Here is a 15,120-nt window from a genome sequence, read left to right as displayed (position 1 = left end):
GACTACAGGCGCCCGCCACCACACCTGGCTATTTTTTTGTGATTTTTAGTAGAGACGGGGTTTCACCGTGTTAGCCAGGATGGTCTCGATCTCCTGACCTCGTGATCTGCCCGTCTCAGCCTCCCAAAGTGCTGGGATTACAGGCTTGAGCCACCGCGCCCGGCCTTCTGTGGGTTCCTAATGGGGAAAAGCGTGTTGGAGGCCAAGCAAGAATCATTCTCCACCCACACAGCGGACACCCAGGGGAGCTGAGGCGGAGGGGAGGCAATGAGATCCACCTTTGCAGAAAATGTGGAGGTGATTCACCCCTTTGGAGAGAAAGGCGTCCCCGCAGGCTGAGAACATGCAGAGTTTGAGGTTAAGGTCTGTTGGGGTCTCACGAGTGCAAAAGAATGTAAGCTAGGGAACCAGGTGTGGTGGCTCCTGCCTGTAATCCCAGCACTTTGGGAGGCCGAGGCGGGCAAATAACCTGGGGTCAGGAGCTCGAGACCACCCTGGCCAACATGGCGAAACCCCATTTCTACTGAAAGTACAAAAATTAGCTGGGCGTGGCCGGATGCGGTGACTCATGCCTGTAATCCCAGCACTTTGGGAGGCTGACGCAGGTGGATCACGAGGTCAGGAGATCGAGACCATCCTGGCTAACATGGTGAAACCCCGTCTCTACTAAAAATACAAAAAATTAGCTGGGCGAGGTGGCCGGCGCCTGTAGTCCCAGCTACTCGGGAGGCTGAGGCAGAAGAATGGCGTGAACCCGGGAAGAGGAGCTTGCAGTGAGCCGAGATCACGCTACTGCACTCCAGCCTGGGCGACAGAGCGAGACTCCATCTCCAAAACATAAACAAACAAACAAACAAATTAGCCGGGCGTGGTGGCGTGCACCTGTAATCCCAGCTACTCAGGAGGCTGAGGCAGGAGAACTGTTTGAACCCGGGAGGCAGAAGTTGTAGTGAGCTGAGATCGTGCCACTGCACTCCAACCTAAGAAAAGAAAAGGCCAGGCGCGGTGGCCCACACCTGTAATCCTATAATCCCAGCACTTTGGGAGGCCAAGGCGGGCGGATTACCTGAGGCCACCGTGGCTACCTTGGCCCATCCCTTGATGAGAAGGGGTCACAGAGGGCGTGAATCCCAGGAGGTGGGATCCCGGTGCTCCCGGTGGAATCTGCTGCAGGTGTCCCGTTACATCCCTCAGGGGCCGGCAGCTGCCCAGTTCTGCTTAGGGATCCATGCGACACAGAGGCAGTTTCTCGTGGAAACCCTGGGTGAATCCCCTGCTCCAACGAGACTGAAAGCGGCAGAAGCACAGACGAAGGTCATGGTGTCGCCGTTGCACACGGCTGCCATCTGGCCGTGTTCTGGGACTCATGTTCGTAAATCCTCTTACATTTCAAAGCCTTAGTGATAACCCATCAGTGGGAGATCACCCAGAACGGTGATAGGCAAATGATTATAAACACCAGAGAGGCGGCCGGGTTCAGTGGCTCACACCTAGAGGCCGAGGCAGGAGGATCACTGGAGGCCAGGAGTTCAAGGCCAGACTGGACAACATAGTGAGACCCCATCTCTACAAAGAAAAAAAAAAGCCGGCGCGGTGGCTCAAGCCTGTAATCCCAGCACTTTGGGAGGCCGAGATGGGCGGATCACGAGGTCAGGAGATCGAGACCATGCTGGCTAACAGGGTGAAACCCCGTCTCTACTAAAAAAAATACAAAAAATTAGCCGGGCGAAGTGGCGGGCGCCTGTGGTCCCAGCTACTCGGGAGGCTGAGGTGGGAGAATGGCGTGAACCCGGGAGGCGGAGCTTGCAGTGAGCTGAGATCCGGCCACTGCACTCCAGCCTGGGCGACAGAGCGAGACTCCGTCTCCAAAAAAAAAAAAAAAAAGAAAAAAAAAATTAACCAGCTGTGGTGGCACACCTGTGGGCCTAGCTACTCTGGAGTCTAAGGCAGGAGGATTGTTGGAGCCTGGGAGGTCAAGGCTGTAGTGAGCTATGATCGCACCACTGCACTCCAGCCTGGGTGACAGAGCAAGACCTTGTGTCTAAAAAATAAAAAATAAAAAAGATTAGATATCTATTCCAGGGGTCAGGAAGCGACATCCTGTGGCTCAGAGCCAGATCTGGTCCTCCCCCTGTTTTCATACAGCCCACCAATCTAAGAATTATTTTTGCATTTTATTATTATTACTGGAGACTGGGTGTCGCTCTGTCACCCAGCCTGGAGTGCCGTGGTGTGATCACAGGTCCTTGCAGCCTCAACCTCCTGGGCTCAAGCAGTCCTCCCACCTCAGCCTCCTGAGTAGCTGGGATCACAGATACATGCCCCACCATGCCTGGCTAATTTAATTTTTATTTTCTGTCGACATGGGGTCTTGCTATGTTGCCCAGGCTGGTCTCAAACTCCTGGACTCAAGCGATTATCCTGCCACGGCCTGCCAAAGAGGTGGGATTACAGGCGTGAGCCACCGCGCCCAGCCAGGATTTGAATTTTAGTGTCCATAAAGTGTGACGGGAACATAGTTGTGTCTAATTCTTTACATGTGGTTGGCTGCTTCAGTGTGATAATGGCAGAGTTAAGGGACATAGTCCTGACTGCCTTGTGAGTATGCAAATATTTACTGCCGGCCGGGTGCCGTGGCTCACACCTGTCATCCCAGCACTTTGGGAGGCCAAGGCAGGAGGCCAGGAGTTTGAGAACAGCCTTTCCAATATGGTGAAACCCTGTCTCTACTAAAAATACAAAAATTACCCAGGTGTGATGGCGTGCGCCTGTGGTCCCAGCTACTTGGGAGACTGAGGCATGAGAATCACTCGAACCTGAGAGGTGGAGGTTGTAGTGAGCTGAGATCGTGACACTGCATGGCACACCTGTGGTCCCAGCACTTTGGGAGGCCGAGGAGGGAAGTTTGCCTGAGGTCAGGAGTTCAAAACCAGCCTGGGCAACATAGCAAGATCCCCTCTCTACAAAAAAATAGAAAAGTGGGAACGGGCGCGGTGGCTCACGCCTGTAATCCCAGCACTTTGGGAGGCCGAGGTGGGTGGATCACCTGAGGTCAGGAGTTCAAGACTAGCCTGGCCAACATGGCGAAACCCCCTCTCTACTAAAAATATAAAAATTAGCTGAGCGTGGTACTGGGCACCTGTAATCCCAGCTACTGGGGAGGCTGAGGCAGGAGACTCGCTTGAACCCGGGAGGCAGAGGTTGCAGTGAGCCGAGATTGTGCCACTGCACGACAGCCTGGGCGACAAGAGCGAGACTCCATCTTGATTGATTGATTGATTGATTGATTGATAGATAGATAGATAGGCAGGCAGGTAGGTAGGTAGATAGATAGATAGACAGAGAGACAGACAGACAGATAGATAGGCAGGTTAGGTAGGTAGGTAGGTAGGTAGATAGATAGATAGATAGATAGGCAGGCAAGTAGGTAGGTACATAGATAGATAGACAGACAGACTGACAGACAGGTAGATAGATAGGCAGGGTAGGTAGGTAGGTAGGTAGGTAGGTAGATAGGTAGATAGATAGGTAGATAGATAGGCAGGTAGGTAGGTAGGTAGGTAGGTAGGTAGATAGATAGAAAAATGAGGCTGGCGTGGTGGCGCACACCTGTGGTCCCAGCTACGGGAGGCTGAGGTAGGAGGACCGCTTAAGTCCAGACATTTGAAGTTGCAGTGAGCCAGGATCGCACCACAGCACTCCAGTCTGGGCAACAGAGAGACTCTCTCTCTCTCTTTAAAAAAAAAAATCGGGGGCCGGGCGTGGTGGCTCAAGCCTGTAATCCCAGCACTTTGGGAGGCCGAGGCGGGTGGATCGCAAGGTCAGGAGATCGAGACTATCCTGGCTAACATGGTGAAACCCCGTCTCTACTAAAAATACAAAAAACTAGCCGGGCGCGGTAGCGGGCGCCTTTAGTCCCAGCTACTTGGGAGGCTGAGGCGGGAGAATGGCGTGAACCCGGGGGGCGGAGCTTGCAGTGAGCCGAGATCGCACCACTGCACTCTAGCCTGGGAGACACAGTGAGACTCCGTCTCAAAAAAAAAAAAAAAAAAAAAATCGGGGATGATGTGTGAAGGTCAGGAGAACTCTGGGTTTTAGGCTGCTGGAGGGATTTAATGTGTGTGTGGCCAGGGATGATGTAATCTGACGAACATTTCAAAGGCACCTTAACTGCTGTGACTGGCTCACAAAGGGGCAAGGGAGGGAGGAAAGAGGCCAGTCGCTGCAGAGGGGATGCTGGTGACCTGTGCTGGTGGCCTTTCCAGAGCCGTAGCTGCACAGATGGTGAGGAATGACTGGATTAGGAATCTGTTTTGAACGCTGAGCCAACAGGAGTTGTTGATGAGTGTGACAGAAAAAGAGTCTGTGGTCACAAATTCTTTGATTCTCCTCCCTTCGAAAGATGGCACTCAGGCTGGGCGCGGTGGCTCACGCCTGTAATCCCAGTGCTTTGGGAGGCTGAGATGGGAGGATCGCGTGAGGTCAGGAGTTTGAGACCAGCTTGGGCAACATAGGAAGACTCCCTCTCTACAAAAAAAAAAATTAGCCAGGCGTAGTGGCACACACATGTGGTCTCAGCTACTAGGAGGCTGAGGTGGGAGGATCGCTTGAGCACAGGAGGTGGAGGCTGCAGTGAGCTGTGATCATACCACTGCACTCCAGCCTGGGCAACAGAGAAAGACTTTGTCTCAAAAAAAAAAAAAAAAAAAAAAAGGGGGGGGGCAGGAGGCTGAGAGAGAGAGACTGGAAGAGGCTGCACTGTGGCTGTGAAGGGGGAGGAAGGGGCCCTGAGCCTCTGGACGCTGGGAAAGGTGGGAAACGGATTCTCCCAAGTCCCCAGGAGGGCCCAGGCCTGCCCACAGCTTGATGATGAGCCCTGTAAGATGGATCTCAGGCTTCTGACTTTCAGAACTGTGAGATAATAAATCTATTCCATTTTTAAATTTTTTGAGACAGGGTCTGGCTCTGTCACCCAGGCTAGAGTACAGTGGTGCGACCACAGCTCACTGCAGCCTCCACCTCTTGGGCTCAAGCAATCCTCCTGCCTCAGCCTCCTGAGTTGCTAGGATTACAGGCGTGAGCTACCACATCTGGCTAATTTTTGTTTGTTTTCTGTGGAGATGGGGTCTCACTATATTGCCCAGGCTGGTCTCAAATGCTCAAATGCTAGGATTACAGGTGTGAGCCACCATGCCTGGCCAATAACTCAGTGTTCCTCTAAGGCCCCAAGTGTGGGGTCCTTTTTTACAGCAGCTATGGGAACCTCAGGCTTATTCTTTCTAGCAATGGACCCCAGCGACCTACGGGAACCCCTCACCCTCACACAGCGGCCCAGCCAGCAGTCACTTTCCACCTTTTTGGTTTTTTGAGACAGTCTTGCTCTGTCACCAGGCTGGAGTGCAGTGGTGCACTCTCAGCTCACTGCAACCTTTGCCTCCCGGGTTCAAGCGATTCTCCTGCCTCAGCCTCCTGAGTAGCTGGGATTACAGGCTCGCGCCATAATGCCTGACCAATTTTTTGTATTTTTAGTAGAGACAGGGTTTCACTAGGTTGGCCAGGCTGGTCTCAAACTCTTGACCTCAAGTGATTCACTCACTTCGGCTGCCCAAAGTGCTGGGATGGTATATTCCGCATCGATCTTTGTTTTTGTTTTGGAAGCGAGGAGTCTGCGCTCTGTCACCCAGGCTGGAGTGCAGTAGTGCGATCTCCGTTCACTGCAGCCTCTGCCTCCCAGGTTCAAGCAATTCTCCTGCCTCAGCCTCCCAAGTAATTGGGATTACTGGTGTGCACCAACATGCCTGGCTAATTTTGTATTTTTTTTTTTTGGAGGCGGGTCTCGCTCTGTCGCCAGGCTGGAGTGCAGTGGCGGATCTCCAGCTCACTGCAAGCTCGCCTCCCTGAGTTCCTGCCATTCTCCGCCTCAGCCTCCCGGTAGCTGGGGACCACAGGCCGCCACCTCGCCATTTTGTATTTTTTAGTAGAGGCAAGGGGTTCCTGCATTGTTAGCCAGCATGGTCTCGATCTCCTGACCTCGTGATCCATGGCTATCTGGGCCTCCCAAAGTGCTGGGATTACAGGCTTGAGCCACCACGCCCGGCCTAATTTTTGTATTTTAGTAGAGATGGGGTTTCACCATGTTGGCCGGGCTGGTCTGGAACTCCCGACCTCAAATATTTTCCCTCAGCCTCCCAAAGTGCTGAGATTACAGGCGTAAGCCACCGCACCAGGCCATTTTTAAGGGCATAGTTGCAACCCTTGCTTATGGGAAGAGAAGTACCTTCAGCCTCTGACCCCATGTTTCTGTCTTGGTGTGTGGCATCCAGCTTACTGTCTGCGTGTCTCACAGGCGGTCGCCTGTGGCTGATGTACACCTCATGCCCAGGACAACCAAGGAAGTCCCCACTCCGGACGCTGCATGCTGTCGAGTGACCACCATTGGTGTGGTGGCCACCAGCCTTGTCATCCTCACCCTGGGAGTCCTTTTGGGTAAGTGACTATGGGATTGGCTGGGTTCACAAAACAAGGGGACGTGTGCAAAGTCACCAGGAAGTGACCTGATGGTGTCTCCATGACCATCTTAGAATCAAAGAGAACTGGCCAGTGTCTGGCGTGGGAAATGAAAGGCTGCTTGAGTCCAGGCGGGTGGGCGGGGAGTGGAGCGGGTGGGTTCCTGCGTGCGTCAGTTTTCCCAACTAAAGAAGCTCCCAAAGGAAGTTTTCACAGCTGGGATGACAGAGAAACACAGACAGGGAAATGATCTTGTTTTAAATTTTGGCAAATCAGCAAAATACCCAAAAGAATTTTTATAAAACCGAGCAATTGGGTTGGGCGTGGTGGCTCCCGCCTGTAATCCCAGCACTTTGGGAGGCTGGCAGAGAACCATCAAGAGCCAGAGGAGTTTGAGACCAGTCTGGGCAACATGATAAAGCCCTGCCTCTACAGAAAATACAAAAAATTACCCAGGCGTGGTGGCCTGCCGGAGTCGCTGCTCTCAGGAAAGAACTGAGCCGAAATCATAATTTCCAGCGAGGGCAGCGGTTTGATGAGCTGAGGTCGCGCCGCATCGCCTGAAGTATTAAATGAACATATCTCAAAATAATAGGCGGTAGCGGTGGCTCAAGCCTGTAATCCAGCACTTTGGGAGGCGGCGGGTGGGATGGAGACAGAGTCGAGGTTATCTGGCTAACATGGGTGAAACCGTCTACTCTACTAAAAAAATACAAAACTTCAGCGAGGCGTGAGGTGGCGAGGCGCCTGTAGTCTCAGCTACTTGGGAGGCTGAGGCCGGAGAATAGCGTGAACCAGGAGGCCGGAGCTACAGTGAGCCGATATCGCCACTGCACTCAACCTGGGAGACACAATGTCTCAGTCTCAAAAAATAAAAAATAAAAAGTAAATAATAATAATAAAAAATAAGGCCAGGCATGATGAGAACCACCTGTAATCTCAGCATTTGGGAGGCCGAGATAAGGCAGGTCATGAGGTCAGGAGGTTCGAGGACCAGCCCTGACCAGCAACATGGGTGAAACCCCATCTCTACTAAAATAAAAAAAGAGAGAGAGGACGGGAGGGGAGGGGAGGAAAATAAATAGCTGGGCATGGTGGTACATGCCTGTAATCACAGCTACTTGGGAGGCTGAGGCAGGAGAATTGCTTGAACCCAGAAGGCAGAGGTTGCAGTGAGCCAAGATCATGCCATTGCATTTCAGCCTGGGTGACAGAGCAACTCTAGCTTAAAAAAAAAAAAAAAAAGTTTTAACATTTAAATGGTTATAATAAACAGTAATTTGTGGAGAAATGCTCTTGTGTGGCAAAATAGTAAGTTGGAGATCCTTTGAGAATCCTCCTAATTTTTTTTTTTTTTTTAATATTTGTGGAACTTCTCAAACTCCCAGAGCCAGACACGTTTGACTGAGGCCCTCTAGTGGCCATGGGTACCAAGTGCAATATAATTTGGGTTCCTCCTGTGAGTATATTTGCGTGTGCATGAGGGTGTGCATGAGGGTGTGCACGGTGCACACGTGTTCATCGGCATGCGTTTGTGTGTGCATGCATGTGTGTGTCTGCGTGTGTATGTGTGCATGGATGTGTGTGCGTGTGTTCGTCCTCACACTAGTAAGAGGCAGGGGCAGGGCAGAGTTTCTCATCTACATTCTAACAAATACGTTTTGGGAAAAACGGATAGATATAATTCCCATCAGGATCCCCCGAAACCACAGGAAGTCTTTTGTTTTGTTTTGTTTTGTTTTGAGATGGAGTCTCATTCTCTGTCTCCCAGGCGTTGACAGAGTACAATGGCACTATCTCAGCTCACCGCAACCTCCACCACCCGGGTTCAAGCAATTCTCCTGCCTCAGCCTCCCAGGTAGCTGAGATTACAAGTACGCGCCACCATGCCCAGGTAATTTTCGTATTTTTAGTAGAGACGGGGTTTTGCCATGTTGGCCAGTGCTGGAAGTCTTTTAAGAACCACTTAAGGCCAGGTGTGGTGTCTCACACCTGTAATCCCAGCACTCTGGGAGGCTGAAGCAGGAGGATCACCTGAGCCCAGGAGTCCGAGAGCAGCCTGGGCAACATAGCGAGACCCTGTCTCCACAAAAAATTAAATAATAAAAACAAGAAGTATTTAAAATTAAAATTTTAAAATGTTTTAAACGAAAATGAGTGGTTGTACGTGCCTGTAGTCCCTGCTACTCAGGAGACTGAGGAGAGAGGATTACTTGAGCCCAGCAGTTTGAGCCTGCAGTGAGCTATGATCACACCACTGCACTCCAGCTTAGCAGACAGAGTGACACTCTGATAAAAAAATAAAAAATAGCCGGCCGCGGTGTCTCACGCCTGTAATCCCAGCACTTTGGTAGGCCGAGGCAGGTGGATCACATGAGGTCAGGAGTTCGAGACCAGCCTGGCCAACATGGTGAAACCCCGTTTTTACTAAAAATCCAAAAAAATTAGCCAGGCGTGGTGGTGGGCACCAGTAATCCCAGCAACTTGGGAGGCTGAGGCAGGAGAATCACTTGAACCCGGGAAGCAGAGGTTGCAGTGAGCTGAGATGGCGCCATTGCACTCCAACCTGGGCAATAAGAGAAAAACACCATCTCAAAAAATAAAGATAAATAAATAAATGAGAGAGAAAAAGAAAATGATGCCAGGCGTAGTGGCTCACACCTGTAATCCCAGGACTCTGGGAAGCTGAAACGGGAGGATTGCTTGAGCCCAGGAGTTCCAGATCAACCTGGGCAACATGGCGAAACCCTGTCTCTACAAAAAATACAAAAAATTAGCCAGGGCCAGTCGCGGTGGCTCACACCTGTAATCCTACCACTTTGGGAGCCTGAGGTGGGCAGATCACGAGGTCAGGAGTTCGAGACCAGCCTGGCCAATATGGGTGGGAAGCGATCTCATAAAAATACAAAAATTAAGCTGGTAGTGGCACCTCAAATACCAGCTACTTGGGAAGCTGAGGCTGGAGAATTGCTTGAACCCAGGAAGTGGAGGTTGCAGTGAGCCAAGATCGTGCCACTGCACTTTAGCCTGGGCAACAGAGTGAGACCCTGTATTTAAAAAAGGGGCCAAGCACGGTGGCTCATGCCTGTAATCCCAGCACTCTGGGAGGCTGAGGCGGGCAGATCATGAGGTCAGGAGATCAAGACCATGCTGGCCAACATGGTGAAACCCCATCTCTACTAAAATACAAAAAACATTAGCCGGGCGTGGTGGCGTGCGCCTGTAATCCCAGCTACTCAGGAGGTGGAGGCAGGGGAATCACTTGAACCTGGGAGGCAGAGGATGCAGTGAGCCATGATCATGCCATTGCACTCCAGCCTGGCAACAGAGTGAGACTCTGTCAAGAAAGAGAGAGAGAGAGAGAGAAAGCAAGCCAGCCAACTAGGTGGATGGCGGGCGCCTGTGGTCCCAGCTACTTGGGAGGCTGAGGCAGGAGGATCACCTGAGACCAGGAGGTCGAGGCTGCTGTGAGCTGTGATTGCACCACCGCACTGAAGCCCGAACAATAGAGACCCTGTCTCAAATAAGACATTTTAAAAAATAAAAATGAGAATTCAGCCCTTCCCGAACAGCTCACCGTTTTAGCTGGAGATGTCAGGAGAGGCTGAGTGGAGAGCGGGGGACATTCTGAACTATTTCTGCAACTTCCTGAATCTGCAGTTGTTTCAGAGTGAAGACTTACAGAGTGAGGTTGGGACACAGAGGCGGGGCAATTCAGTCCACCCACCAGGGTGCTCGTGTTTCTTTATTTTTAGTTTCTTGAACGAGAAAGCATACCGTTTTTAGAATTGGTTCAGAATATTCTATCTACTGAATATATGACTATGTAAATAGCCATCTAGCATATCTATCCATTTAGGATAATCGGAAGTGGGCCCCAGCTTTCACAGATCACGTGGTTGCTATTTGCATCTTTTAAGTGTTGTAATTATGGCCATTTTTTTTTTTTTTTTTATTTGGCTGGTGTGCACTTCTGGTAGTTTTAACGTATTTTTGACCAAAACTCGTGCTCTCATGGTTTCTGTGGTTGCTCTCGTAGTTTTTATTTAGAATTTTTTCTGCTGCTTGACTCAGCATAGGAATTTTTTTATGACATTATTTTTGCTATACTTTGTATTTTGGGCACAACATAGGCAACAGCTAAAACCCAGTGCTTTCTGCCAGGCGCAGGGGCTACTGCCTGTCATCCTAGCACTTTGGGAGGCCGAGGAAGGCAGATCACCTGAGGTCAGGAGTTCCAGACCAGCCTGGCCAACATGGAGAAACCTCATCTCTACTAAAAATACAAAAATTAAGGCTGGGTGCAGTGGCTCACACCTGTCATCTCAGCACTTTGTGAGGCTGAGGTGGGCGGATCCCCTGAGGCCAGGAGTTCCAGACCAGTCTGGCCAACATGGTGAAACCCAGACTCTACTAAAAAGGCAAAAAAACTAGCCAGGTGCGGTGGTGCACGCCTGTAATCCCAGCTACTCAGGAGGCTGAGGCAGGAGGATTGCTTGAACCCAAGAGACAGAGGTTGCAGTGAGCCGAGATCACATCACTGCACTCCAGCCTGGGTGACAGAGTGAGACCCTATCTCAAAACAAACAAGGTTGGGCGCAGTGGCTCATGCCTGTAATCCCAGCACTTTGAGAAGCCAAGGCTGGCGGATCATCTGAGGTCAGGAGTTCAAGACCAGCCTGACCAACATGGAGAAACCCCGTCTCTACTAAAAATACAAAAATTAGCTGGGCATGGTGGTACATGCCTGTAGTCCCAGGCACTACTCGGGAGGCTGAGGCAGGAGAATCACTTGAACCCGGGAGGCGGAGGTTGCAGTGAGCTGAGATCACACCACTGCACTCCAGCCTGGGCAACAAGAGCAAAACTCTGTCTCAAAACAAACAAACCAGTGGTTTCTAAAGATGACCTCATGGAACTGTGGCCGGACAGTCCTGATGGCCTCTGGCTGTGCTCATGTCCCTGCAGCAGGAGGTGGGATCTGTCATTTCACCATCTCCTGATGCCATTCCAGCGGTTACTCCCTGAAGTCAGCTCAGATCCTGGGCCAGGCACTACATGGGAGACAGGCATGAGCAGGACCTCTTCCTGCCTTCGAGGAAAACGCGGGGGGCGTCTGGGGCTCACCTGGCTGTCACCCACCTTGTACTGTACCTGGGAACCTCCGGGGTGGCTGTAGAATTCAGCGCCAAACCAGAATGCTTTTGGGAGTTGAGGGAGAGCCCTGTGAGTACCTATTCAGGGCAGCCACAGGGGCGTTGGCCACCCCACTGCGAGTCGGGAGTGACCACCAGGGTGTGTGGGCACAGACAGGGCGGGTCCTAGGCGGCAGCTCAGTGGAGGCCTGAGCCCCCAAAGGTGGGCTCTCTCACGGCCCCTGGTCTCGTCCCCAGCCTTCCTCTCTACACAGGGCGTCCACATGGACCACACGTCGAAGCTAAGCGGGAATCCGTGGCCAGCAGTTTGCAGCGGGAGGCCTCGGACTATCACCGCACACTGACGCCCACCCTGGAGGCACTGGTGAGGGTGGTCTGTGTTTGGGGGCCAGGGAGGAAAAGCGGATGGCCAGGGCTTTGACCTGGAGCTGCTTTCCATGTGGGAGGGAGGCAGGCCGGAGGCAAGGAGGCTGAGGTGGAGGCTGTGAGACTGGGAGGCCAGGCCATGGGGAAGGGGAAAGGATGAGGCCAGGTGGTCAAGGCAGATACCTGCAAGGCAGAGCTGTATCCACTGAGGACAGACTCACATGGGATTGATTTTAGGCCACATTTAGAGGTTTTTTTGAGACGGAGTCTCGCCTGTCGCCCAGGTTGGAGTGCAGTGGCGCCGGATCTCGCTCACTGCAGCTCCGCCTCCCCGGTTCACGCCATTCTCTGCCTCAGCCTCCTCCCGTGTAGCTGGGACTACAGGCACCCGCCACCACGCCTCGCTAATTTTTTTTTGTATTTTTTAGTAGAGACGGGTTTCACGGTGTTAGCCAGGATGGTCTCGATCTCCTGACCTCGCGGGATCCTCACTTCTTGTCTCGCCTCCCAAAGTGCTGGGATTGGAGCAGGCATGAGCCACCGGCACTGCTTTTTTTTTTGAGATGGAGTCTCACTCTGTCGCCTTGTGGCTGGAGTACAGTGGAATGACTCCTCTACCACTGTAACCCCTGCTGCCCAGGTTCAAGTGATTCTCCTGCCTCAGCCTCCCAGGTAGCTGGGATTACAGGTGCGCGCCACCAGGGTTCAGTTTCGATTTTGTATTTTTAGTAGAGACAGGGTTTCATCATGTTGGCCAGGATGGTCTCGAACTGCTGACCTCAAATGATCCTTCCTTTGCCATGGCCTCCCAAAGTGCTGGGATTACAGGCATGAGCTACCGTGCCCAGCCCTCCACATTTAGAGTTTTATATTTTATTCTATAGGGGAATCACAGCCCTCATGCATAGCTGGGGGAATGTATTTTATTTTATTTTTTGAGACAGAGTCTCACTCCGTCGCCCAGGCTGAAGTGCAGTGCTAATCTTGGTTCACTGGCCATCTCCTCAGCCCCCGTTCAAGCAATTCTCCTGTCTCAACCTCCTCAGTAGCCAGGGTTACAGGCACCCACCACCAAACCTAGCTAATTTTGTATTTTTACTAGAGATGGGGTTTCACCATATTGGCCAGGCTTGTCTTGAACTGTTGACCTCAAGTGATTCACCTTCCTTGGCCTCCCAAAGTGCTGGGATGACAGGTGTGAGCCACTGCACCCAGCCCGGGGGAATGTAAAATGAGACATTCCTGGAAAGTGGAAAAAGGGAAAAATAATACAGTGATGCACGCCGGGCGCGGGGGCTCATGCCTGTCATCCCAGCACTTTGGGAGGCCGAGGCAGGCGGATCACCTGAGGGTAAGGTGAATTTGAGACCAGCCGCCTGGCCAAACATGGAGAAACCCCATCTCTACTAAAAATACAATTAGCCAGGCGCAGGGTGCACGCCTTGCAATCCCCCAGCTGCTAGGAGGCTGGAGGCAGGAGACCGCTTGAACCCAGGAGGTGGAGGCCAGGTGAGCTGAGATTGCACCACTGCACTCCAGCCTGCGCGACAAGAGCGAAACTCCATCTCAAAAACAAACAAACAAACAAACAAAAAACAGTAGTGCAGCTGCATGGAAAACAGGCTGGCAACTCTTTAAATGGTTACACATAGTGACCATGTGATCCACAGTTCCACTGCTGAGGGTCTACCCGACAGAAGTCAACAGATATATCCAGGCCGGGCGTGGCTCCGCGCCTGTCATCCCAGCACTTTGGGAGACCGAGGTGGGTGGGACTGGGCGAGGTCAGGAGATCGACACCAGCTCACAACATGGTGAAACCCCTTCTACTAAAATACAAAAATTAGCCAGGCATGGTGGCACGCTTGTAATCCCAGCTACTCGGGAGGCTGAGGCAGGAGAATCGCTGGAACCTGGGAGGCAGAGATTGCCGTGAGCCCAGATTGCTCTACCTGCACTCCCACCTCCAGATAGAGTGAGACTCCGGCTCCCAAAAACCCGCAAAACCAAACAAAATGCATGTCCACACCTAAAACCCGCAGGTGGATGTTCATGGCATGGCTCATAACAGGTAATGATGGAAACTCAGATATCACTTCAATCAGGATAACGGGAGCAAAGTGGGCTATCCACACACTGGAATGCACTCCAGCCAGAAAAGGAGCCAGGCCCGATATTGCGGATAGCAATTTTGAGACGGAGTTCCGCTTGTCGCTTCGCCGCTGGAGTGTATCGATGGATAGTCTTCTGCCTACTGTAAGCCCGGCCTCTGGTTTCACGCTTATTCTCCTGCCTCAGCCTCCCGAGAAGTTGAACTACAGGCGCCCGCCCACTGGCGTACTCGGGCTTATTTTTTGTATTTTTAGTAGAGACGGGTTTCACTCATGGTTCATCTTCCTGATCTTTGTGGATCCGGGCCTCCCAAAGTGCTGGGATTACAGGCGGAGCCACCGCTGCTCGCCCAACAAATTATATCTGAATGGAAAAAAAAAAAAAGTTTTCCATTTTATTCTAAGAGAAACAGACGTGTGGCCACATCAGCAATCGTGTATTAAAAAGAGCACTCCAGGCAGGCATGGTGGGTGCCTCACATTTGTAATCCCAGCACTTTGGGAGGCCGAGGCGGGTGCATCACCTGAGGTCAGGAGTTCGAGACCAGCCTGAGCAACATGGCAAAATCCCATCATTACTAAAAACACAAAAATTAGCCAGGTGTGGTGGTGTGTGCCTGTAATCCCAGCTACTCGGGAGGCTGAGGTGGGAGGATTGCTTGAGCCCAGGAGGTGGAAGTTGCAGTGAGCCGAGATCGCGCCATTGCACTCCAGACTGGGTGACAGAGCGAGACTCCATCTCAAAAAATAATAATTAAAAAAAAAACAGGCTGGGCACAGTGGCCTACGCCTGTAACCCCAGCAATTTGGGAGGCTGAGGTGGGTGGATCACGAGGTCAGGAGTTCAAGACCAGCCTGGCCAACATAGTGAAACCCTGTCTATACTAAAAAATACAAAAAATTAGCCGGGCATGGTGGTGTATGCCTGTAATCCCAGCTACTTGGGAGGCTGAGGCAGGAGAATTGCTTGAATCTGGGAG

At 51.9% G+C, this 15,120-nt stretch overlaps 1 protein-coding gene across 1 annotated transcript in view; it reads left to right on the top strand.

The window, feature by feature from the left end:
- The first annotated feature begins 6,355 nt into the window (after positions 1-6,355).
- Positions 6,356-15,120, top strand: part of TMPRSS9 (transmembrane serine protease 9) — a 36,326-nt gene continuing 27,561 nt past the window's right edge. The window contains 3 exon segments of the mRNA XM_031659081.1: positions 6,356-6,486; positions 11,901-11,951; positions 11,954-12,027. Of these exon segments, the coding sequence (XP_031514941.1) occupies positions 6,375-6,486; positions 11,901-11,951; positions 11,954-12,027 (237 nt within the window). The 5' untranslated portion in view covers positions 6,356-6,374.

Source organism: Papio anubis, chromosome 20 (genome assembly GCF_008728515.1).
Source record: "Papio anubis isolate 15944 chromosome 20, Panubis1.0, whole genome shotgun sequence".
NCBI classification, from domain to species: domain Eukaryota; kingdom Metazoa; phylum Chordata; class Mammalia; order Primates; family Cercopithecidae; genus Papio; species Papio anubis.
The sequence above is the reverse complement of the archived record's forward strand: the minus strand, read 5'-3'. Positions and strand labels throughout refer to the sequence as shown.